The sequence below is a fragment of the Brachionichthys hirsutus genome, chromosome 4 (assembly GCF_040956055.1).
Source record: "Brachionichthys hirsutus isolate HB-005 chromosome 4, CSIRO-AGI_Bhir_v1, whole genome shotgun sequence".
NCBI lineage: Eukaryota > Metazoa > Chordata > Actinopteri > Lophiiformes > Brachionichthyidae > Brachionichthys > Brachionichthys hirsutus.
The window spans coordinates 5,017,872-5,041,557 of NC_090900.1; the positions used below are offsets into that span (position 1 = coordinate 5,017,872).

General features: G+C 43.3%; 5 protein-coding genes across 6 annotated transcripts in view; 2 read left to right on the top strand and 3 right to left on the bottom strand.

The window, feature by feature from the left end:
* Positions 1-894: 894 nt before the first annotated feature.
* Positions 895-3,089, bottom strand: znf367 (zinc finger protein 367). The gene is made up of 5 exons (XM_068738788.1): positions 2,811-3,089; positions 1,819-1,969; positions 1,549-1,668; positions 1,310-1,448; positions 895-1,144 (listed from the first exon to the last, which is right to left on the bottom strand). Exons 1-5 carry the CDS (start codon positions 3,087-3,089, stop codon positions 895-897), a joined length of 939 nt encoding a protein of 312 aa, XP_068594889.1.
* Positions 3,090-4,504: 1,415 nt separating this feature from the next.
* On the top strand, positions 4,505-6,927 carry LOC137893375 (intracellular hyaluronan-binding protein 4-like). Its single transcript, XM_068738836.1, has 8 exons — positions 4,505-4,769; positions 5,046-5,205; positions 5,276-5,410; positions 5,488-5,559; positions 5,646-5,720; positions 6,219-6,390; positions 6,551-6,739; positions 6,862-6,927. Exons 1-8 carry the CDS (start codon positions 4,505-4,507, stop codon positions 6,925-6,927), a joined length of 1,134 nt encoding a protein of 377 aa, XP_068594937.1.
* A 333-nt stretch (positions 6,928-7,260) lies between these two features.
* cdc14b (cell division cycle 14B) lies at positions 7,261-17,874 on the bottom strand. Its single transcript, XM_068760855.1, has 16 exons — positions 17,766-17,874; positions 16,645-16,735; positions 15,757-15,832; positions 15,319-15,411; positions 15,141-15,217; positions 14,836-14,902; positions 14,600-14,750; positions 14,287-14,517; positions 14,031-14,169; positions 13,748-13,913; positions 13,534-13,631; positions 10,010-10,057; positions 9,804-9,926; positions 9,151-9,313; positions 8,055-8,129; positions 7,261-7,970 (listed from the first exon to the last, which is right to left on the bottom strand). The coding sequence occupies exons 1-15, from the start codon at positions 17,872-17,874 to the stop codon at positions 8,097-8,099; spliced, it is 1,665 nt and encodes a 554-aa protein (XP_068616956.1). The 3' UTR covers positions 7,261-7,970; positions 8,055-8,096.
* Positions 17,875-18,415: 541 nt separating this feature from the next.
* prxl2c (peroxiredoxin like 2C) lies at positions 18,416-20,450 on the bottom strand. 2 transcript variants are annotated; one of them, XM_068738688.1, is made up of 6 exons: positions 20,256-20,450; positions 19,870-19,938; positions 19,198-19,251; positions 19,008-19,113; positions 18,791-18,925; positions 18,416-18,684 (listed from the first exon to the last, which is right to left on the bottom strand). In XM_068738688.1, exons 1-6 carry the CDS (start codon positions 20,436-20,438, stop codon positions 18,554-18,556), a joined length of 678 nt encoding a protein of 225 aa, XP_068594789.1. In that variant the 5' UTR covers positions 20,439-20,450; the 3' UTR covers positions 18,416-18,553. The 2 variants fall into 2 exon arrangements, with proteins under 2 accessions (XP_068594789.1, XP_068594790.1); XM_068738689.1 differs by lacking the exon at positions 19,198-19,251.
* A 1,646-nt stretch (positions 20,451-22,096) lies between these two features.
* The window catches only part of fbxl17 (F-box and leucine-rich repeat protein 17), a 155,694-nt gene continuing 154,104 nt past the window's right edge, over positions 22,097-23,686 (top strand). Inside the window, exons 1-2 of the mRNA XM_068738716.1 lie at positions 22,097-22,585; positions 23,224-23,595. Coding sequence (XP_068594817.1) covers positions 22,097-22,585; positions 23,224-23,595 — 861 coding nt within the window. The remainder of the gene's footprint in view (positions 22,586-23,223; positions 23,596-23,686) is intronic.

Here is a 23,686-nt window from a genome sequence, read left to right on the forward strand (position 1 = left end):
GATTCCGGAAAGGAGCTAAGCGACGTTTGAAAACACAATCACGAACTTCAGGTGTTGTTGAATATTATTGATCTGCATGAATTGCCTTGATCCAGGAGACACCAGAGTCACAAAGACATCCTGGTGCTTCTCTGGCATCATTCAGATCATGGAAATCCGCCTAAGAGAGATAGTTTGAATTTTTAGTACAGTACCGAACTTCTGAATTAGACTTACATTGATCACTTCCCCTTTTGCCTATTTAAATATACCGAACTGATCCGGGTCGCCTGTCTGGTTTCTATTCACACTGTCCGGAGAGGACCGTTTACCACCGCTACTGTAAACAGCGCTCACAACACTGAAGATGAAACCCGGGAGCGTGACGAGAGGCCATCTGACAGTTGGAATTCAACTTTTGTGTTTCCTATATACACGACCACACCCTGTATCATTCTGCCATCTGAGCTTAATCCCTAATACACAGTCTCACACACACACACCGTTACACTCACCCCCAAACTCTGTTTAAAAACTTGTTACCATCAAAGTGCAAACAAAACGTTATAATAGGTACTCTTCCTTTGCCTTTAGAAGACAGGAGAAAGAAAGACATTCTTCATATCGTCAAATCTACAATTATAGCAGCCTAGAAAAAGGATAAAATGGAAGCTGAATAAGGTGCTTTAGTTTTGTGCCTTCCTGGCGCCGAGTCGGGGAAGTGACGCTAGCACGTCCACAAGGACCGCTCGCCAATTTAGCTCTTTCTCAAAGTCTGGTTGGAAAAAAACTTTATAGAATAAAACTAAACTAGTCATTGATCTGCATTAATTAATCTCGAGCTACAGCACATACTTCAGGAAGGCGGTTTGGGGCTGGAGGTCAAAGTCTATAATCGGGGAAGTGGGCGGGTGCTCAGGCTGACAGGTTGTTGGCCAGCTCGATAAGTGCCAGAGCGCCGTGGAGACGCTCTCGTTGCTCCTGGAGGCGGCACTTGGCAGCCCCTCCTCCCTGGCTACCCTTCTCTTCCTCTGCATCTTCTTCCTCTTCATCCGTCTGGAGAAACTCCATGGGATCCTGCTGCTCCTGGTCCTCGACTCCTTCCTTGCCCTGCGGCTTCACCTTGGCGCTTGGAGGGGAATGCTGCTCGCGGGTTTGCCAGTACCTTACAAAAGGAGGAGCGCGTTAACACAAACCAAGCTGGAAATCACACTGGATGTGCAAACTGTGGTTACAGTATGATTTTGCTAAAAAAAAAAAAAAAAAGGTACACCTCCTTGACAAATGTGATAAAAGCACGACAATGAGGTATCCCTGAGTGTTTGCTTACTTTGCTAGCCACTCTGCCACAGCCTTATTGTCCACGGACTGGGCTTTCCCCAGCCCCTGCTTTGGTTCCTCTCTCTTCAGGCGGGAGAACGGATGCTTGGGACAGTGACGGTTGGCATGCGTGAACCGATTTCCACATCCTATGGATAAAACGACAAGATATTGAACGACGAATCTAAAAATAAATGTTTATTATTTATTTCCTCTACGAACAAAAAAGCATCCACATTTCAGACTCACCTTTCTCCGAGCAGACGAAAGGTTTCTCTCCCGTGTGCAGCCGCTGGTGCGTCTTCAGCTGACCGCTCTGAACAAAGGCCTTCCCACAGTTTGGGTAATCGCATGAATATGGCCTCTCTCCTGGGGGAAGGGAAAATAGGGATTGTTGTTAATAAACAGCATTGCGAAGGTTTTTATAAAATACAGCTCATAATGTCCTCACACAAAAACATTCCCTGTATCCATTCTAGACTCGTATTGGTGCTGCGATCGCTTCACAGTCCCTCTCACCCGTGTGAGTCCTCTTATGAGCCTGAAGAGACTTCTCTCGGGGAAACACCCTGTTGCAGATGTTGCACCGAATACGGCTCGATGAGGTCTCCCCTTCGGTTATGAGCTCCCGCACCGTGTCGGCTCGCGGACGCCCTCTGCGGATCCCATCCTGGCAAAGGAGTACACTCAGCGTTAGCTGCAGCAACAGATTAGCATCGGCCTCATTCAAAACGGCCCTAAAAATACACCTTTCAGGGGGGCAGAAACAGAGATAGTCATGCCGACCCTTTTTTTTGTCCGCCTACGTTGTACATATTATGTGTCTTTTTAATTTTAATTTATTGTTATTTTGCATCTGTGGAGTAATTTATTTTTATTTTATTGGTATTGTTAAATGTAGATGATTTATGTACTAAGGGCTTTTTTGAAATGCTCCTCTTAGACAGGATGTCTGACTGTATTTGTACTGTAATACATGCTACTGTTTGACTGTACTTGTACTCTAACATTCTATCTAATAAATATATTCATCATCATCATATTGTTGAACAGCAACCATATAATTTTCTTTTTTAATTATGGAAAATCGTTTACATGTTCAGAGCAAAACTTATTTCATGACGTATTTCGTCGAAACAGGAAGCACATTCATCCACATCCGGTTCACGTTTTGGCGCGCGACTAAACGTCATGCATGGGCAGCTGCTCCAGAATCAGGAAGTAACCGGAGTTTAAAATCCACCAGCTCGCCCCCTAATGCGCGGGCGTTTTTTTTTAAATGACTCCATCTCGGCCATATTCAAATACATTATTGCTAAAGTCTGTAATAACAGTTTAACTTTACACTCTATTAACCTTCATAACACGGTTAGTAATAGTTCGCGTCCATGAAAGAGGTCATTATAACGAGCCCCGTGTTAACCCAATGAGGCCTCGTTAAAATGTTAATAACAAAAGCTTTCAAAAACGACCGGAGTCACGCTTACTAAAACAAGGAACAATCGGCCTACCCTGATCTGCTCGGGTGAAGGAGCGATGTCCGCTTCTCCGGCCGTCTGGGTGCCGGTCGGCGAGGAAGCGCCGCTCGCTGAGCTCGGACTCAGAGTCACGTTGTGGGCGTTCTCCCCCCATTTCCACGGGTAGACCATGAAGTCGCTGAAGCCGGGACTGGTGGGCGTCGGAGCCTCCGCTTTGTTGGGCTTGATCGGAGTGGTCTTGATGACGGACACCAAAACTCTTTTGGGAGAGTCGTTGCAGAAAACGAATCGCGGATGCTTATTGTCAGCCATTGCGTGGATATAAGAACGAGGATTTTAGTCCCCAAAACAACTTCACGCACGGAAAAGTTGTAAATAAAAAGTATCTTCAATCCGGGGTGAATATGCCCTTCATGTCCGAACAGGAAAGCGGAACCAGAAAATCTCGGATCCGTCCCTCACGACGAAAGATCCGACCCGAAGCGATGCTAACTTTGCGCCTGCCGCTGCGGCTCGTTCTAACCGACTCGTGTGCGCGCCCACAGAAACTCGTCCCGCGTTGCAAAATCGCGCCTGAGCAGAGCAGACGGCTAGCCAATCGGCTGCGCGAATCCGAGCCCGACTTGTCAAACGCAACCAATGATAGAGTCCAAATAGATCCGCCCACCCAGCCTCTGCGCCAATAGGCCAACAGAGGCAGTTATACATGCAATGATTGGTCGAATTATCTTTCGTCCAATGAGATTTAAAATACTAGAAGCGCGCTTCCGTAGACTGACGTGTATATTGGCAAATGAAATCGCCGTTCAGCCGCTACGTAGCCAATGAAAGTGAAGGGCGGTTAACTTTACAACCCGGAAATGCAGATGGGACTTTCCCGCGCGGGGATGCGTGTTTATGTTATTACGTTTTCGGCCGGTTTAAAGGGAAAGGTAACCGAGTTCCGCTTCCGGAGGCGCCAAACTCATGGAATAATGTTGTTAAGACTGAAACAAAGACAGTACTGTGTGAGCGAAAAGGAATAGAAAACAAGGATTATTTTAGATTATGTGTCCAATCGCTGTGAATCAGGAAGAAAGTGATACATTACAAAAATCAAAGAAAGTCCACTTTAATGCGAAATGTTGAAAAGCTAGTTTGGGAATATGAAATGTGATTTCTACACTCTGTGCAGGAAGTGGACGGCAGAGCTGTATGACATCAGTTTTTAACTTTTTAGATTTCCACTTTGTACATCATATCCTGAATTGTAATGTATATATGCTTTTATTAAAAGTCTTATTTTTCTTCCTATATTGAATATCACATATTGTCTCATAGCAACAGTAGAGTTTTCTTTGTAGATAATTGACAGTCCTACTTCACACAGCCTCTGAACAATGGAAGCCAAACAACAATAAACCTGAAATGCAATGAGGGCTGAATAAATTCCCTTAGAACTTTGGCCTTAATGCAGTATTTATTCTAGACGTTTATTTGCTTGGTAAGCGTAAAATAAAATTAATTTTGGCATAAACCTGTCTAGCACCTTAAAAGTCTGTGAGGTGGAGATTTAGGGCGGAGGGGGCGTGGCTTCGTTTCCGTTCACACCAGCAAACAATTAGACGCATCCAGTCCACAATCCGGCCTCTCGGACGCTCACCTGCAGCGGAAGGCACATGGTCGCATTTGATCTCTGTCCGTGTGGCTCGATCGTTAGGAGGGGAAACACTTCGGAGTCGTTCCTGATGGGTTCACAGGTTCAAATGCTCCCGGACGTCTACGGATGCGTCGTGGCGAACAGGTTCGGGGATCTCCTGGGTCAGGAGGACGGCGACGCTGACCCGTTCGATTTTTTGAGCCAGGTGGAAATTATGAAAGAGAAAAAGAAAAAGAAAGGAGAAGAGGAGAAGAAGAAAAAAAAGAAATGCAAGCAGCAAAACACTGGTCAGAAGGAATCCCAGAAGGACAGGCGCCTCCCTCTCGATTCTGATGGGAAAAGCTCTGCTCCAGGTGAGCCAAAGGTCACCGACCCAAACTCTTATTATTATTATCATTATTATTATGATATACAGATATATATGTGTGAAGCAAAAAAAAAAAAGACTCAAATGGGTTTCCTGTATCTGTGAAACGTAAGAAGGTACGCATAGAAGAAGTAGGGATCCAGACTTGCATCATGGAAATTCACAAATCTTTGACTTCATGCCGCCGGCAAAGACAGGTGGAAATGTGATGAAAAGACAAAATGAATGCACATTTGATCTGTAAGTGATGATCTGTCTTCAGATCACAAGGAGCAGCAGCAGCAGCGTCCTAGACCCGGACCAGGAGCAGGAGCAGAGAGCAGAAGAATTAGAGGGGAACCCCAGAGGGCTGCAAAGAGAGCTGCTTTTGGAGAGCGTGGGACCCACCAAGTGGAGTATCCACAGGAGTTCTCCATCCCAAAGTATGTCTTTTCTTTCAAACAAGGACCATTTCCAGGGACAACACAATGACGCTTTAAACTGAATCTTCAGCTCTTCTGAGAATGCAGCGTTTGATGTCATGAGCAGAGGAGGGAACAGAGGGAGAAGAAGTAGAGGAGGATTTACAAGGAACCCGGAAAACCTCGCTCCGAGGGGAAAAAGAGAGTATGATAGACACGCTGGAATGTCAGTCTTTTGTTCACGCTCGTGTAAATGAATGTTTTTGATAAGTGTATTGAAAACTGTATTTATTTTTCATGCAGGGGAAACTCTCCTGAGGACAAAAGAGGAGGCAGAGGACCCTGGAACTGGGGCAGCGTAAAGGAAACGGCAATGTAAGTTCACTTTCATTTACAACATGCCTCTATGCACGTGCGTGCACAACAGATGCATTTCTGCTCATCCGTGTCCCTTTGTCAAGTGAAGTAATGGAGGTGACATCAGATGGTCCGGTCAAACCTGAGGAACCCCAACTACCTGGAGACAAAGAGAACCAGTGAGTGACGCACAATGATTTATTAGAAATCAATCGGAGTTTATCAGTCAAAGAAAAAAAGACAGCAAATTCACCGACATTACGTTTTTGTGAGTCTTAAATTATAACTTTTTATCTTTCTTGACTCAAGCAGTATCAATACATAATATGGAATGGTCAATAAATGTCTTCCCAATAAACACAGGAGAGGATTCAGTGAAATTTCAAAAATGTTTGGGGCCATAAAAGTGTGCATCTCATAATAATTTTACAGTTTAATTATTTTAATTTCAAACTATACTGGATATTCCAATTTAACTAACCTGGACATATGCTCTTATTTTGTATGTTCAGCCAAACTAGGTAAAAAAAAAAAAAATACAAAAATTAAGATTTGTCTTTTGTTTTTAGATATCCATGCATTGATTAGAGGATTGGCTGAATTTACAGCCTACACTGTTAAAGCTTCTCCAAAGTCAGATGTAAAAATAATAAAAGTGGGCTTCTCTTGCTTGATAGAGCAGTGCAAGAGGATGGAGAGATGGTGGTCCAGGTTGCTATGGAGATGACCCTAGATGAGTGGAAGACCCTGCAGGAAGTGAGTCGTCCCAAGGCGGAGTTCAATATCCGCAAAGCGGAGAATAAGATTCCCTCCAAAGCCAAAGTCATCCACCAGTCCAAGTGCCCGGAGGTGAGAGGTTAAAGCCGTTTAAGGCTCTCACTGGGAAGATGATGCTAACAAGGTGGAGCAACCTCGGGCTGATTTCAGTCCCAGCATTTGTATAGATCTCCTCATTTATGAGACGTAGATGGTGTTTAATAGAGCTGCTGTTCTCCCCTCCCATCTTCAGAAAGTCAGAGGGACTATTGAGGACATGGAGGATGAAGGAAACTTCCTCCGTAAATCTGTGAATGATATCACCTCCTTGTTGGAAATCAATTTCGGTAGTCTTGGACGTCCCAGTCGTGGGGGCCGGGGAAGGGGAGCGCGAGGTGGCCCGGCGAGTCGCCTGGAGAGAGCCAAGCCAATACTGGAGAGGGTGAGTTCTCTATTTGTGTTTCACTGATTTTTAGATTGCTCAAGAGAAGACACATGTTCTAAAACATCGTATTGATTCTGTCCGAATTGTCCTTGGCATTTGAATGTTCATTATCCCACCAGGAGACGAACCTGGCTCCTGACCCGGATGACCCAGAAGACTTCCCGGCACTGTCCGCAGGAAGATGAATGAGTTCCTCTCCATTTGTCTCCTGTGGGAAATACTTGTTTGCACTTCACAATTGCTGGAAATGTTTCTGCTCTTCATACAATTTTGGGTTTTATTTGATTTTTTTTTTTTTCTCTGTTCTCACACTGAAAGCACCGATTTGAGAATAAATGTATTTTGCAAGTTTATCTTGCAGCTGTATGTTTTTTTCCAGAGTAAAACAAGGATGTCAAGACATAAATATTGAGCGCTGAGTGATTTTTACACAAATTTTGCTGTGAAGAATCAGGTAATGTGAGATGAGCTTCCGATACTGTATTGAATGAAACGGTAGAACAAGCCAGATTCTTGGAGTACATTTTATTTTTGAAAAATCTCATTTTAAGTTTCAAGCACACGTCTTCAGCGGATTATGAACAAATGGGAGTTAGACCAAGCCCAGTTAGGAGCAGCAACCTTTTTCATAATATGATTCAAATATAGTACAAAACATTTAAAAAATACAAACGGGGCATATAAAAATTGACATTTACAGTGTGGAAGTACAATAGCTGGAAAGAGTCCTAAGTCAATAAGAATAGAAGGCAAGCCAGAGCCTCAAAGTACGGTTTGTGTAAAGTATTCTGAGTTTCGTGACTGGATTATTGACAAGAGCACACTCTTTGCCAAATCCATCTTCAAGTTTCTCAAAATCCATGAGGATCTTCCGTCCTCGAACTCAGTATATTTGCTGCACAGTGTTCATTTTGGAGAAATTCTTCTTGATTCATGTGCCCAATTATTGCTACTCAATGCAGAAAAATAGGAGGAACAACCATTAAAAACTCGTTACATGGTGTGTGTGTTTAAAATAAAATAAAAAAAGTGCCTTAAGGATAAATTACTTGACTTCAAATCTATAAAAGACATAACATGTTGGTTAAAGTTTGTCCCGTTCTGTTTCTCAAACTGCAACTGAGTCTAGTGCAGTTTTAAAGAAGTTGGTTTTCATGTCAAAAACTCTTCAGGAGCTCCAGAACAGCTTCACCGAAGAAGAGGAGTTCTAGCTTTGGGTACGGAGTGACTGTAAAAACAAAGTTAGTGTTCAGAGAGATGAATTTCCTTTTCCATTTGATAGGGTCTTTACAGCCAAAGTAGCGACGGATACCTTAGCCTGGGAAAATCAGTCGTCTGCACAGAGCTGCGAGCTTCATGTCCTCTGCAGACATTGCGTCTCTTGCATCTAGAAGAGAAGAAACGATATGAGCATTACAGATTAGCAAAATAAAGATGAAGCCGTGGCATTCAGAATGCCGCACAGGAGGAAGAATCCAGAGAAGCTGAAGCCAACCCGAAGCCCCTGCTCTGAGCTCTCGCATGCAAGGAAAGCTGGAGCATCAGGGAGATGAAGGCAGGTCGAGTTTCATTTAGAAACCTGACAGCGGTGCATAATGAGCGTTAGTTCAGGCTCAGCATAGGAACTGGCTGGGTTGCAACATCCGGTCACTATAGTCTGATAAAATGAGTTGGATGTAAATCTGAAATCTCAATAGTTCAAAAATGTAAATAGAATATCTCTGTCCAAGGACACTGGAGATAATCCAGTCCTGAAGTGTCTACATTCCAAAATGCACAAAAATGTAAAAATAAGCAAATTGCAGAATCCAGCTATGGGAAGTAAAATCATTGAGTTTCATCTGTCCAGCATTTTCTTAAGAAGACGGGGACAGAACACATTCTCTTGGTTGAATGGACGGACCCGCTGAGTGTAACCTGATACTTATCTCCTTATATAAAATGACAAAAAAAGATAATCCTAAATAATTTGAGCATCCATTATTTCAGGTCTGACTTGCCTTAAAAACAAAAGACATTTTTCTCCAAACTAGGCTATAAATGTTTCCCTTTGAATCCTTTTGATCTAAACAGATCAAAAGGATTCAAAGTGAGCTCTCGATGGAAGTTTAATTGTAATCGATGCATCCCAGCCTGCAAACATTGCCCAAGTCAGTGTTTTAACACGACCACCATCTTGAACTTTAGAAGGAGAAAGACGGAGCGCCCCCGAGTCACCGGATTTACACAGACACCAACGGGAACGATCTTAAACAGACGTCTGCTCATCCTATGGCTGCCAAAAACGGAGGAAAAAACATTGAAGTTTGGGCAGCAGAGAGAATGTTTGCTCATAGAAAACATCAGTAGGAAAATATATTCTGTTTGTGTGCTAAAATGCAGCTCAGAGTAGGTCTAATGGATCTTGCCTGCAGGTGGACCTGTGCCGTGTTTAAGTTGATGAGAGGGCCTGTGTCGGCACTGGCTCTGTCTCTACGGCCGCCACATGGCTCACAAGACATTAGGTCTCTGTCGGCAGTCACTACATGCATGTTGCCTAGCGACCTGACCAGTCGGGTGTGGCACAGGGAGCTGGCAGAGAGAAGGGATGCTGTTATTTACTCCACAAGGATCCATGCGTCTCTTGCTTTTGTTGTTATGGGTTGATTATTTTTTTCATAAAACATTGAAATAGTTTAATGTAATAAAAAAAAAAAAAGAAATGTACTGGATCATGGAATAAAGAGATTGTGTCTAAAATTTAAAGAAGGGAAGACTTGCTCAAATCGAAAGCTTGGTAATTCATGTCAGGTTAGTTGGTTTAACAAAAATAACCTAAACTCAAAGGTCATCTTCATTTTTGGGAAGTCCGTTTTGCAGACTAAGGAATGAGATGAAGCTGAAATGTCAAGGATTAAGTCCTTCGTTAGACCTTTAATGAACACGTTGCCAAAAGCTTATTCTGACTCCCGAGATATTGCTTAATTCAACGGTGAGCTACTTATAGTTTACTTAGTCATTAATCATTAATCACAAGGTTATAAACTTACTGATGGGTGACGAGTTCAAAACCCACACTCACCTTTCCCCTACTCTGGCAGGCATTGAGGTTCTGGTCCGCTTTCTGCTGTCTGACTGATCAGACAGAGCTACCGGCCGGCCGCCGGCCTGACAGTCCTGATCACTGGCCTGCAGGATGACCGCGCTGCACGAGAAGATGACTCGGTTTGAAGCACATCTGGTGAGCGCATGTACGCACGCATGCTGTGCTTGGGCTGCGACCTTTACCTGAGGGACTGTGACGACGCCCTGGTTTGAATCTTATTCTCCTCTTGTCTGTGAAAACACAAGGACACCACAGGAAAGAACGAGAGTAAAATTGGTGTATTTAACATTTTGAGAGAAATGTGAGAGCAGTGGGGGGGCTATACGGAGATGGGCATGATTTGTAAAACTCTGATCACATTTTGTTATTGTAGCTGCAGCTGCCACGTGGAATTGGTTGAAGCCAAATACCAGAAAGCCACAAGTTGGCACTATACCCGTGAATTTACCTTTCTGTAAACTGCAAATGTTCTTTTTGGGTTTCATTTTGACCGTTGGCGCCGCAGCCAGCCAGTAAAGCAGGATATTTAAAGATGGCTGCGTTATTATGTAGAGAAAATTGATGAAGACGAAGCAGTAGCCTCTCGTGTTTAACGCAGTCTCAGCTCATCGACCTCATGCTGACCGTTCTTCCAGGAAGTAGAGGATTTTCAACACATTTCTGGTTTGGGTTGGGAATTAAAAAGAGACTGGGGTCTCCACTTACAGCATTCTGAGTTAGAGCTCCAGAAGTGGGGGAGCGGGGCAGGACAGGTTTTTGGGGGGGCTGATGGGCGGTAGAGTCATTGAAATCCTAACCCGTCTATACAGAAATGCAGGATGGAAGAAGGGAAGCCAAACACAATCCACCACAGGGCAAGGCTACACAGGGAGGAGAGCAGCATGGCTACCAGCCATCTGAAAGGAGGACAAATCCAACAAGAAAAGCAAACGGGGGAGGGAAAAAAGAAGGAAGGAGAGACAACAGACAAGAGACAAGAGTCCAGGCAGGACACAATGCCGCTGATGCTGTTTTTCCACTGGGACTGGATTAGATGAAATACCCGTTAAAGAGCCTTGCGCCCGGAAACGTTCATATTCATTCATTCATTCTGACGTGTTAGCGGTTTGCCTCGATCCCGACAGATGTGGGAATTTTGAAGAAGATATGGATCATTCTCAAGTTGACAGTATACAGAGCTGTGTTCACAGAATCATGTCTGAAACTGGTTACGCAAATGTTAGAAGCATTTAAAGTGGAACCTCGGTTGTCGAACATAATTAGTTCTGTAAAACCGACTATATTTACATATTTGGCGACCATTTTACTTCTTCGATTCAACCGCGGTTCTCACTACTTTCCTCTTTTCTTTTCCAGTAGTATTACTGCTGCCTTTTCTTTGGATCGAAGAATCTGCACACAGTCTTTCTCCAATGGCAGGTTGACTCAAAATGAACCCACTCGGGTAGAATCTGCCTTCAGTTCACTTCGGCTCCACTCGTGTTTGAACTTCCAAGGCATTTTAAATGCCATTTGTTTTGCCCGAGTTGTTCGACTACCGATTCATTAAGGAAACCCGAGGTTCCGCTGTATTAAAATTTGTTGCACGACAATTTATATAGAAGCGCGTACATCCTGATCCAGTCACAAAATCAATGGAAAAACAATAAGGCCCAACACTCATTACATGTTAGACGCAAACACAGATATGTCCAAGCGTGCATTTCCAAAGGGCTTCATGCCTCGTAGCATGCATGGTAACGGCAGAAAAGGCAAAGGGGTTTTCTTTTTTTTTTATTCTTTACACATAAACATTTATGTGATATTTGCTGGAATTCAACATGCATTTCAGTCTGACTAGGTAAAACAAAGCGGGCCCAGATGGTGACTTTCTGCTGAAAGTTACATGTTTGTACAGCAGCGCATACGCAGATAAGACCTGAGATGGAAGCAAAGCTCCCATCTGCTCCAACTCCCTTTCATCTCACATTCGTTGTTTCATATCCTTTGGTAGGAGTGACGATCAGGAGGAATTTACTGTCCCAACATCGCCCAATTAAAACCTTGATTAAAGATCACTTCAACACCATAGTACTTTTTCCCCATATACACCAGCGGTTGTGCAGGAAATACATGTGCTGAACCAAACAATAAGGAGTACCTACTCCTGATCAGAACAAGAACTGACATCGCCATGGTACTGGAGCAAGCCAAGCGATGAAACATTTTAAAAGGCGAAACGGATTGGTGGAATAATGTTTGCGCAGTTAAAAAGTTCAGCAGGTTTAACTGGGGAGCGTCACTCGGTAATGAAAGGCATGTTCAATGTTCTGCATCCCACTAAGTGCATATCCGCTTCACAAACCATCGTCATCCAGAGACGGAAAAAAGAAAAGAGAACAAATTCAAGTCAGCCATACCGTTCCACGACCGGTCCTACACAGGAGGAGGATGTCAGGTGGAAAGGAAGTGACATGCTCTTACCTCCATCATACAAAACCTCACATCCTCTCCCCAACTCTTTGTCTATCTTTTGAATGGCAAGCAACACATCGGCCACACCGTACCCATGAGGCTGCAGCAGAACACTATCACCTGCCTGACACGGGACAACAAAAGCCAAAGCCATGTGGGTACAATGGCGAGGGCCAGTAGACCGTCCCCAGCCGAGCTGATGCCTGATTTAAATGGGCACAAATTACAGAAACGGTATTTAAGGAACAATGGGGAAGAAGAGAAGTGTGTTAAAGTTGTCCAACTGTGCTCTTGCTTGGTCCATACAATTAAATGTATCTGAAACAAAAGTGAATAAAAGTTCCGAGTCACTGAGAGGCAACTTCCCGTTGACTTTTCTTTTTTGGTACCGTTTTATTCGATTGTTTGACATTTCTAAGATGAATCGCTTTCAAATTTATCAACTTCCAAGCCACACAGAACATTTCCGTTTGTGCCGATCACAAACTTACACAGTAGGTAACAATACACATTTTTTTTCCTTTCAGTGACAAAACATGGATTTCACAACAAGGCCTGACATAGTTTAAGATTATGTCTCGCCTGTATCCACACATCCAGTGCTGACGTGACATTTGACAAACTACTGCAGTTGCTTTGCGAGAGGATTCAGTCGGTACCGGAACCTGAGCCGCCGAGAGAAACTGCCCTCGGATACCAACAGAAATGTAATCTTCATTGAATTGCTGTAATTTAAGAAGTTCTTGTCGTCTAGATCAACCACAACTGTAAATCTAGCTCTTGGAAAAAAATACTTCTGGAAAACTGCCTTTCAAATTATTCCAGTTCAGCTATAAATAACTTTGGCTCTCTCTGTGTTGAACTGTTATTTCCTTGACTGATTATTTCTAAAATCAAAGGATGACTTGAATCAAACTTGATATGCAAATCACAACATAAAAAAAAAAGAAACGGGAGGAAGTATTGTAATGTGACTGATGACAACCTGAATCCTGGTCCCTGAACTTATGATTTCAGGATGAAAATTACAAAGCATGGGTAGGAAAAGTCGTGCGTAAGACACGTATAAAAAGCAAACTACCCCGAAGACACATTTACGACAGTTTCAACTAATGAAATGATAATCATCACAAAAAAACAACAAAGTCGCTCCCTGCTCACTATGAACATTTTTAAATGCTACTGTATACACAATTACAGTACAGCTACAGCATAAGGACACGGTGTATTATGAGGCCGTATGGGAACTTACGATAGTGAACCCGAAGATGATCTGGCCTGCCTCTTGCTCTTCAGGGCACGCAGTTTATCTCCCTGTGTGAGACCATTTCTCTCCTCTTCATCATTGTACTGTAAAACAAACACAATCCAACAAACAAACAAAGTGAGGCGAGTGGATTTGTTTGCCTTATGTTCAAAAATCAAGCAGAGATCTCTGTACCCGAGTGCGTCGCTGCAAAACTCACCAGATCCGTTTCCTCCTTCTTCGAGTGCCTGTTCTTGTTGCTCCCGTTGATTGTGATGTCGTCCACTCCAGACAGAATCCTGGTCACAGCCAGCTTGCCGTTCTCTCGTTCATTCAGCATCTTCTCCCGGAAGACATCGCCCTCAGCCCACAAACTGTTCTGCCTTCTGTGGATGATTTTTGATTTATTTATTTAATCATTGATATTTTAAAAAGGACACAGAAATATTTGAGAAAAAAAAACAAAACACATTTATGTAAGTCCCGTTTCAGCAAACACGTACTCGTCGACGAAGTTTTGCTGAGGTCCAATGACGGACCCTGGTCTGCAGATGCGTATCCAGGAAATGGCCTCTGCAGCAGTGAGGCGGTAATGTTTCATCATATAGCAGCCAATCAGAGTGCCGGTCCTCCCCAGACCAGCTAAAATAAACCAAGCGGATATGACACTGAATGTCTCGCGTAAATAATCCTGAGCAGATGAAGAGGCTTCAAGTGAACAAAGATTCTTATTTTGTGAAGGCAGGGAGGAACTCTGACCTTTACAGTGGACAGCGATGGCTCCTTCCGCATTCTCACAGATGTTGAGGAACTTCCTTACGATAGAGTCGTTCGGTGTGCTCCCGTCCACAAAGAACAGATCGTGATGCTCAAACCCACACTCTGTGAAACGCCGGGCGTCGTACATCTTCTTGTTCAGTCTGACGATAGCCGTTATGTTATGATTCCTGAAGTATGGAATGTAAGCCTCGGGAGCATGCAGAGGGTACCCTGGGGTAAGACGAGAAGCATGTATATAAGTTTTACGACGCCTTAAAAACAAGGTAGGAGGCTTAAGGCGTCTTTGACTGACCATTCTCTATTTTGCTTTTTGGATGAGGACCACTGAATGCCAGGAACTTTCCCGGAATTATCCAGTTCAAGTCTCCGTTCTCTGCTCTCTCGTAGTGCTCGTATTCCTCAACGTCGAAAGTGGAAAAATCGAGCCAGCCGTGCTGCAAAGCCTGGGATGTATTTTGGAGAGGGAGTGAATGTCATGAGGAGTGTGACGCAGCAAGCAGACGCAGAAAGGATCATGAAATGACGTACCTTGTGAACAGCGCGAAGGCAATCAAGGATGCTCAGATTGTACAAGCAGGTTCCAAATGAAGCATCTCTGAACACACAATATCAATAAAGACCAGCTGAGTTAGCACGACACTCTCACGATGCTTCATCTCCTTCAGAATAGTTATTCCGCAAGGTGCGACCTCATGAACTTCACCAGCAAATGCCTTCTATCACCAACTCTGCAAATGTCTTTTTTTTTAAATCTTAGTTGAACATTTTACTTTTCTTTTTTTTTTACTTGGTAGTATCATCGTTGTAACGAGGACAGAGAGGAGGATTGTTACCTGAATGGAATGTATGTTGAGTTCCTCGATACCAGCAGACTGTAAGCCTCCTCTGGCAACATGTTTAGATTCATTACCTTTAAACACAAATATCCCAATCAGCAAGTACCTCTTTTGAATTGCATTCCACTTTAATTTCAAAATACAGTATGTAGGTAGCAACGTGTACGACACATACTGCATAAGATCCGATTAGGTAAGCAGCATTGACTTGTTTCTTCTGGTCTCCACAGGTGTAAAATACGATCTTCTTCCTTGAAAGTGTAATGGACTGTGCAAAGACACCAACAGAACCAGCATAAAAAGACGCGTTACACCATGCCATCGATCTGAATCAGTCGACATGCACCGCAGTCATTATGGTGAGCTACAATAGCTAGATTAAAGTTAAATACCTCATGGATATAGACAATTTTATTCACAAACTAAATAAAAAAATACTACAAATGTGAATAATTCGGCGTGGTTTTGTGAATATTTCTGCGTCGGCCACAAAGTAGCAGGTCTATAAAAGTCAAAACCATTTGAGTTATCAATTTAGACATCGAGGTTGTGTCGTTTAAAACGTAACATTTGCTGATTCGTCTTTCTTTCAGGAAGCAATGCTTTACTTTACCTTGAGCTTCTTTGTCAACTTGCAACAGAAGCGATAAAACATGGCCAGGTTAAGGGGGCCGAAGTCCGCGTAGAAACTGAGGGCGTGGGGGGGGGGGAGAAAAAAGAGATGGTGGTAAAGTAGCAATTCATGCTAACAGACACCATTGGACTGAAGCGAATGAGCTCTATCAGACTGTGTAGAGACTGTTTGATGCTACAGTGGGTCAGAATAGGCTGCAAGGACGAGGCCATGAAGTGGTTCTATAACAAGTTCAGACACCTGTCCAGATGTCAATCACACAACTCAGACACCTGTCCAGATGTCAATCACACAACTCAGACACCTGTCCAGATGTCAATCACACAACTCAGACACCTGTCCAGATGTCAATCACACAACTCAGACACCTGTCCAGATGTCAATCACACAACTCAGACACCTGTCCCGATGTCAATCACACAACTCAGACACCTGTCCAGATGTCAATCACACAACCGTAACAACGGACGGGCATTTCCACAGCTTCTAGCTCTGAAGCTCGGTCTGTGCCGATGTGTCTGGGTGCCTGATTTAAAACTTTAAAACAGAGTATTGTCTACTAAATGGTGAAAAAGACGGTTGAGGGACAAGCAGCATTCACCACCGTGCTTTGAAGCAAGACATTTGGAATATTGATTTTGACAAGTACTAAGCAAAAAAATCTATATTATTAACAAAGTCGTTGCTTGTTATTACCATTGCTCTTGTCGTTTTTTATTATAGGCTCGATGCAGTTTTTTGTTTTGTTTTGTAGATTAAAATGCTCTTTTCCTACCCCCCCCCCTGTAAAGCTCCATTACTGGTAAATGGATAAAAAAAATAATAATTCAGCAATCGAACATAAAAGTGAAACGTGACTGAACTTACTTTTCATATGACAGCTCTTCATCTATGCAGAAACAATGTCGTTCGGCCGTGCTCTTGATCTTTTGCTTGAGTGTGGAGAAGTAGAGTTGATCTGGAGGAAGGAGGGAAGATAAAAGAGAGGCAGTTACTCGCTTTGGTCGTGCAGAATGTTGTGTCCGTCTCCATTTCCCTGAGAACAGCTCCTCTTTGAAAACAACTTACTTTAAATTCGCGTCTAGCTACTCACCCTTGATGAACTCAATAGATCTCGACGAAGTACCATCCGCGGTCATCTTGTACAAAGTTAAGATTTTTTTTTTTTTCTGCAGTGAAACGTCCTTGGTTCAAATGATAAGCGAAGAATTGCCCATTTAAAAACTAACTTAAAGTTTGGAGCAAAAACTGTCACTCGTCGGGGGAAAGATCTCTTCACGGAGCGAGAGAGTTTCGTGCCTAAGTGCGCACCATGTTAGAAAATCATCTCCGCCTGACTCCACCTCTATTTTCTTCTGCGGATTACTATTGGCTGGGAGATGGGCACACCACTAGGCAATTGGCGAAAATGTCCGTCAATCAAGCCCATTTCAGTTTAAAGTTCTGTCGGAGAGACACCTGATAGGTCCGCTGGATGTTGTTCAAGCTGTTGCTGGGAGCATACCTTAGCCAATCAGTTTGTGATTCCCACTTCGCGAAACGCCCTCTCTCATATTTGAGCTCGGCAAAGATGGAAGAACTACGAAAAACGCCATTGGGAATACAAATTAACCTTGGACAGCGCGTTGACTGTGCTTATTGATGACATTAGTGTACCGCACATTCCTTTATGTATGTTTATAACCGTCACACCCTTCTTAAATCACGACGGTGCCGAGGAAGCGCAGCTCCTGCGTAGAGTATTGCTGCAAATATGCCGTGACAAATCTGTCATGCAAACATTGTGCGTTTTGTGCATAAATAAATCCAAACCAGTGAATTAACGATAAAAAAAAAGGACGCACGGTGTCGCCATATCAGGTAAAAAAAAAACCCTGAAATCAAATAAACATTCTGTCCACATAAAACGCAGCAATGTGCATGCGCAATCTGCGACATTTGCCAAACTGGGCGTAAAGTTGACGGGGTCCGTGCTGCAGCCCTCTTACCTGTTATCTCAATGTAAACATCAGAGTTAGGCGCCGCCTCTGAGCTGTTTTGGGCTGCGCAGCGCTTTTTTCTCGACTCGGCTCGTCTCCTCTCGCTTTTGCGCTTCATCTTTCTCCTCAGGGCGGTGCGGCGGACATTGTTAAGCAGTCCCAACAGACCGCCACGGCAGTTCCTTTTTATTGTCTTATTTCTGGCTCCTGCGCTGCTGGTGGTCGGTATATATACTGAATATGCGTATGTGTGTGTTGTACCTGAGGTACAGATGCCCTGCTTCAGCCTCCCTGCCGGCTGTGACGTCTGTTTGCAGGGGCAGGTTTTCTGGTTTCTGGATCCCCGTCATGTGACGTTTCAGGATCAGAGGTCCAGCGCACACCCCTCAGACTGCTGCAGCAGCTCCATGTCTGAAAAGTTGTTTTGCTGAGCAGATCCAATTTGGATATGATTGCGCTATGAGCATGAGCGTATGTGGGTAACGTTACACAGTTTTAAATGGAGTCTGAAAATAGAAGTCCGACTTTATTTATAGTATAAAATGTGTGGGTGTGAGGAAAATGGGTATATAAAGAAGACCATTAAAACATTTTCCTAAATAAATACCTTTGGGCTATCTATCTTTATTCAAGGATGCAAGAAGCAAAAATTACACGACATAAGATTTATTATATAAAAAATCTGATAGAAAAGGCAGAAAATTAAAAACCAAAAACCTTCATTTAGACCAGAAACCGTAAAATACAAATGCAAAAAAAAGGGACAAAATTCTAATAACAGTGATACGGTCTCATGGCTACACATGGATGATCTTTGACTTATTACTGAAGTCTAGAGTCTGCTTAACTCCAGCGAGCTGCAAGAGCCAGTTGATGGGCATGTGATCCAGGTAGTTTGAGTCAAAATGGCAAAAATGCACTTTTGTGCCTGCATGAAGAGGAGAATGGTAGAGTTATAACACATGTAAAGCAGTGAGGGAAATAAAAAGTTAATGTTTTACTTTGATACAGAAACATTTAGAGCGGCAACCTACCTGGTCCTGCAATAATGGCACCACCCTGCTGTTGTAGGTCACCCTGGAAGTCAAATATAGGGCTCGTCATAGCCCTCCATATGCTTTTTATTTGTCCCATAATAATCCCAGACTTCACATGGGGACTGGGCTTGGCTTTAAATGCGCACACACAATTTTTTTTGTTAATTAATCATCTCTGAATATAAAGTAGGCAGTCATATTTTTATTTCATTACCAGACTTTGTAAATTTCTCCTCGCTTTTCATCCCAAGCTCGTGATAAATGCATCTCTCAGGGTCCACGTACATTTCGTAAGGATATCCTGTTAGTGTGCAGAATGGCTATAGACACAAATAAAAAGTAAATGATCAGACAGTGACAGGCAGAAATTAATTATAAGAATCACAAATTGATTTGGCCGCTACCTCGATATGATAAGGAGAAGACTGACCAATTACGACCAGTCTAATGTCAGCATCCTGCAATGATACATAGCAAACTTTGGATATTAAGATTCATTTATTGAGCCTCACATTTGATGACAAAGTGCTTCTGTCAGTATATCCCATTTTATTATATTTAAGTTTAAATTTTGATGGGTAGTTTAATGTACAGTGATGTATCCATAAGATCATCATATGTTGTAATGTCACCTTTCTGTGTTTTGCATAAATAAAAAGTCATATTTTTAACTTCCAAAGTTACATATTTACATTTTTCCATTCTGTGGTGCATTTCACCTGTCAATCAAGTGTTATTTCACTTTGGATGTAAGAAAATTCCCACAATTCATAGAGGAAATTCAGAATCGCCACAGACATCCTAAAGGAAAACTTATCATGACAGAAATTGTAACTGGTTCCAGCTGCTGGAAAATTGTGGTCCATCAAAAGTATAATATTTGCCTCTGCATCAAGCTGCATCAAACCAAAAATACTGAGGGAGGCCTTGTTAATCACACGCTGGGGAAATTTGCTTGTAGCAAAATACAAGAACCTTTAATGCATATATATTAGTACTCGCACAAATGTACTCAGACATTCCACCACTGCAATTTTAGCTTGTGGCGCATTCATTAATCTTGAATCAGAACTTACCTTCAGTACCTCCTCGGGCACTTTGCTCAAGTCTTCCACATATTCTTTACAGCTGTAGCACAGGAAATTCTGCATGGACAATTAACACACAGTAACCTTATAATACGTTAATAGACTATGGTGAAATGAAATTGCAATCTCCAACAGTTCTTTAAACATCCTCATCTCTTTCTTGTACTTATTAGGCTACACGATTATCCTTCACCTAAAGTTATGGTCCTTCATCCATTTCCATCCATCCTAACATGGGAAGCTCCATCCCAGGAACGCTGACGCTTTGTTTTAGTGATATCTTTCATGGCTCAGGGTACTTTTTCCAGCCTGCTGTGGTTTTATAAATATAACTTTTCCGTAACCTGTTTAGATCAGAAATATTTTTTCCCTACCCGCACAAAAATGATGACCGATTTCCTGTCTTGGTATAATTTCTTGAACGGAAAAGAGATTCCATGTCGGTCGTAAATTAAACGGTCCGCAGCGTCTCCGAGGCAAATATGAGCATGAAGGGTCCCGACTTCTCGAGCGTCTTTCGTGACTTGTTTAGTTATCGGTGAATCCACTGCAGCCATTTTTTAACATGGGCTTCCTGAAGGACTCTGAGCACTGGGCGGAGAACCTGAGTGGAAAATGCACGCCCATTTGCACTTCGTGTGTGTGTGAGTGTGTGTGTGTGTGTGTGTGTGTGTGTGTGTGTGTGTGTCTGCAAACCATTCAAAGACAGAATGTGACGTTCTATTTTAACAAAAATAGTTCTATAAAGTATATATGTATATATAGTTATATAAAGTAATATAGTTATTACTTTATTTACAGCAATGACAGCGCTGTACATGCGTTTTTTTTCATGGAGATGCTATGCTTATCCTCTTTTTTTTTGTCTGTTCACAAGATGTAATATCTAGAAAAACTGTTAACACGTTTTGAATTATTTTGTGTTAGTGGTGAATCTTTGGGCGTAAAGAAGTGTTTATTACATTTCTCAAGTGGATCGGATATGAATGATGGTTCTTTGTTTTTTTTGTTTTTTATAAATCTCTTATTTTCTTTCTTTACAGTGAGAGAAAATGCTTGGGTATAACAGTTTAACAGCATTTTAAGAACAATAATAATAGGCGAATAAAAATCTAAATACCCATGTGAGGGAAACGACGTGATGATTTATTTATTTACGACGTCATGCTTTGGCGGAGGTGCTTACGGCCCCTCGTCGGCTTCCATACTTCTGCCTTCTCTGTGCGGAAGTTATGTCTTCTCGCAGCAGCAGCAGCAGAGCCAGGGGGCTTAGCTGTCTCCACAAACAGCGCTAGTTCAGGAGCACATTTTCTAAGGTGTGTGTCTCTGCTGTCGGGACGAGTCCCCCCCCCCCCCTCATCTCCACCGTGCGGCGTCGGACTAGAATGCGAGCACCGTCCGGTGTGTGGGAGCGCCGTGTGAAGTGGTGAGTGCGTTCACACTGGAGCTAACTTAGCATCTATCGGTACAGCAAGAAGTGGGAGTCGAGCTAGCCAGTTCGAACGCTGGATGTTGGTGAGCAGCCGTGAACGAGGTTATAAACGTGTTATTAAGGTGTCGCGGCGCCGGACGGGACTGCCGTAACATTACGCGCATGCAGGTGTGTGTGTGTGTGTGTGTGTGTGTGTGTCTGCGTGCGCGCTTAACAAATGACCACCTGTTCACTGTTTATATATTTCCTTTGACCAACAATCAAACGTAACCCTCACAGGAAGAGAGAGTGTAACAGCGTATACAATCAGACTATTAACATGTAATAATACATGTAACTGTATTACAGTCACGCATCACTAGAGACATTAACATCTCCAGCTTCCTTCCACCGTCCAAAAACGTGCAACGTAGGTGAATTTGGCGACTCTAAATTGTGGTAATGGTAAATCTTTTTCGTTGTTGTTGTGTGACCCTGTGACGACCTCCCCAGGATGTATTCCACCTCTTTCCCAAGGTCAGCTGGGACAGACAGATGTCAGCCCACTTGTGACCCTGCAAAAGACGAGTGGTTACAGAAAAGGGATGGATAAGTTACAGAGGTCCATTTAGGGCTCCATGAAACCTCCACCAGAAGAAACGAAACGCTTTTAGATGAACAAGAAGCAGCTTTAAAACTGCCATATAAACAATAATACTCAGCCCTTCAAATGACTTAATGCTATTACCGTGTAATAACATGTTTACCAACGTTGTTGTTGCAGAGTTTACGTGAATTATCTATATGGGCCATCTTCTCTCGAAAAATGGTCACCGCCTGAAGAAGAGGACACGCAAGTTGCATCACAGGAAGAAGAAGAAAAGGAACTGTTTCCTGCAGCTGCCTTGCATGCTCTGCTTCATCATTCAAAGCGACAACCCCGGTTTTGACGAGGACAGCGACCGCCCGGAGGCCGGCATCAACGGCGGTGGGTGCAGCAACAACAGCGTCGCCGGAATCAGTGTCCCTGGTGTTGGTGGAGTTGGTATTGGAACAGCAGCTGCATCAAAGCTTGCTGAGCGGTACGCAACACTCGCATCACCTGAGGATTGCTCCAGGTTCCTGTTGTCACCACGGGATTTGGCGATCTGGGAAGGCCAAGGAAGGAGCCTTTCGTCAGCTGCACCTGCAAAACTGGTGCCACGGCAGGCACCGTTCCAAACCGCTGGGGTGTCTGTGACTGTTCCTGTACCTGCACCTGTGCCTGGTTGCAACAGTGACTATACTGAGATGGTAGGAAGCTGTGTGTGTGTGTGTGTGTGTGTATGGGTGGGGGGGACTGTATTAACATGACCAAAAGTTGTCGCTTGTAAAACAATTGGTGGGCTAAAGAGTCCCGACACGGCAGACAAGGGAAGCGTGGCAGTATGAAGAACACTAAAAAAGTACAATATAAAATCAAATAAAGTGTAACAAAATAACATAGCTTAAGCATTGCTGTCTAAGTAGATTAGAAATTACTTTCTGATAGTAATTTGCTATTTATAATAAGCGGACAAGTAAAGAGTCTGTAGCAAAGTGCAAGGTTGAATAATAAGAATATTTACAGAAGCCATGCAATTTATAGAAACAGTCATATATATGTTAGTCATATATTTATAACCAAAGCATAAATGTGTAAAATGTGTTGTGAATATATGATGACCCTTGACCCCATTGACAGTAACAGCTGTCTAAATGTCCGTATATTTGTGTTGTCCATTCTATCTAAACCAGATTTAGTCTCTGACTTGAAGGAGACATCTAGAATGTAAGGAATAAACGTTGTGTCTGAAATCTTCACGCAACAATGGTCAATGCTTTTAGAACGTTTGAGTAAACGTGCCCCCCCCCCCCCCCCACACCCCCCCCTTGTCTTTGTCTTGGTGCAGGTGTGTAAGAGGAAGTGCTCAGAGGTGCAGAGGTGCACCCCCTGTAAGCAGCCGCGCTGTGCCTTTGCAGCCCCGGACGGAGGGCTGGAAAATGGAGGAGTCGGAGGAGGTGAGGGAGAGGCAACCTCAAACGCGGAGCCCGGCCATTGCCACCTTCCCCTCTGCCCACTGCCCTCCTCTTCCGCTTCTTCCTCCTCTTCTTCGTGCTCCTCTGCTGATGGCTGCTGTGGGTTGGGTCTTCGTGCGGATTTACCCCACTGCTCAGACTCGTCCCCCTGCTGCCTGCATCACTATGACAGCTGCCAGGCGAGAACTTCTGACGCTGCTGACCCTTTGAGTATCAACCACCTGCCTTCCTCCATCCTTCTGAAGGTCAGAGTTCATCAAAGAGTTAAACTGTTTTTTGTTTGTTTGTTTACTTCCAGTTCTGTTGGTTTTTGCACGATGAAAGATGCTAAAACAC

What these genes read in the sequence shown, in the direction of transcription:
- znf367 (XM_068738788.1), bottom strand. Translation starts at nt 3,089, where the DNA reads ATGGCTGACAATAAGCATCCGCGATTCGTTTTCTGCAACGACTCTCCC. An exon ending in TCATAAGAGGACTCACACGG is followed by an intron (nt 1,669 to 1,818) that starts GTGAGAGGGACT and finishes CCCTTCCCCCAG; the next exon opens with GAGAGAGGCCATATTCATGC. An exon ending in TTTCGTCTGCTCGGAGAAAG is followed by an intron (nt 1,449 to 1,548) that starts GTGAGTCTGAAA and finishes TTTTATCCATAG; the next exon opens with GATGTGGAAATCGGTTCACG.
- LOC137893375 (XM_068738836.1), top strand. Translation starts at nt 4,505, where the DNA reads ATGGGTTCACAGGTTCAAATGCTCCCGGACGTCTACGGATGCGTCGTG. An exon ending in CAGGAGTTCTCCATCCCAAA is followed by an intron (nt 5,206 to 5,275) that starts GTATGTCTTTTC and finishes CTGAATCTTCAG; the next exon opens with CTCTTCTGAGAATGCAGCGT. An exon ending in AGCGTAAAGGAAACGGCAAT is followed by an intron (nt 5,560 to 5,645) that starts GTAAGTTCACTT and finishes CCCTTTGTCAAG; the next exon opens with TGAAGTAATGGAGGTGACAT.
- cdc14b (XM_068760855.1), bottom strand. Translation starts at nt 17,874, where the DNA reads ATGAAGCGCAAAAGCGAGAGGAGACGAGCCGAGTCGAGAAAAAAGCGC. An exon ending in GAAGAGCTGTCATATGAAAA is followed by an intron (nt 15,833 to 16,644) that starts GTAAGTTCAGTC and finishes CCACGCCCTCAG; the next exon opens with TTTCTACGCGGACTTCGGCC. An exon ending in ACCTAATCGGATCTTATGCA is followed by an intron (nt 15,218 to 15,318) that starts GTATGTGTCGTA and finishes TTGTGTTTAAAG; the next exon opens with GTAATGAATCTAAACATGTT.
- prxl2c (XM_068738688.1), bottom strand. Translation starts at nt 20,438, where the DNA reads ATGGCTGCAGTGGATTCACCGATAACTAAACAAGTCACGAAAGACGCT. An exon ending in TGCCCGAGGAGGTACTGAAG is followed by an intron (nt 19,252 to 19,869) that starts GTAAGTTCTGAT and finishes GTATCATTGCAG; the next exon opens with GATGCTGACATTAGACTGGT. An exon ending in TGCCATTATTGCAGGACCAG is followed by an intron (nt 18,685 to 18,790) that starts GTAGGTTGCCGC and finishes CTCTTCATGCAG; the next exon opens with GCACAAAAGTGCATTTTTGC.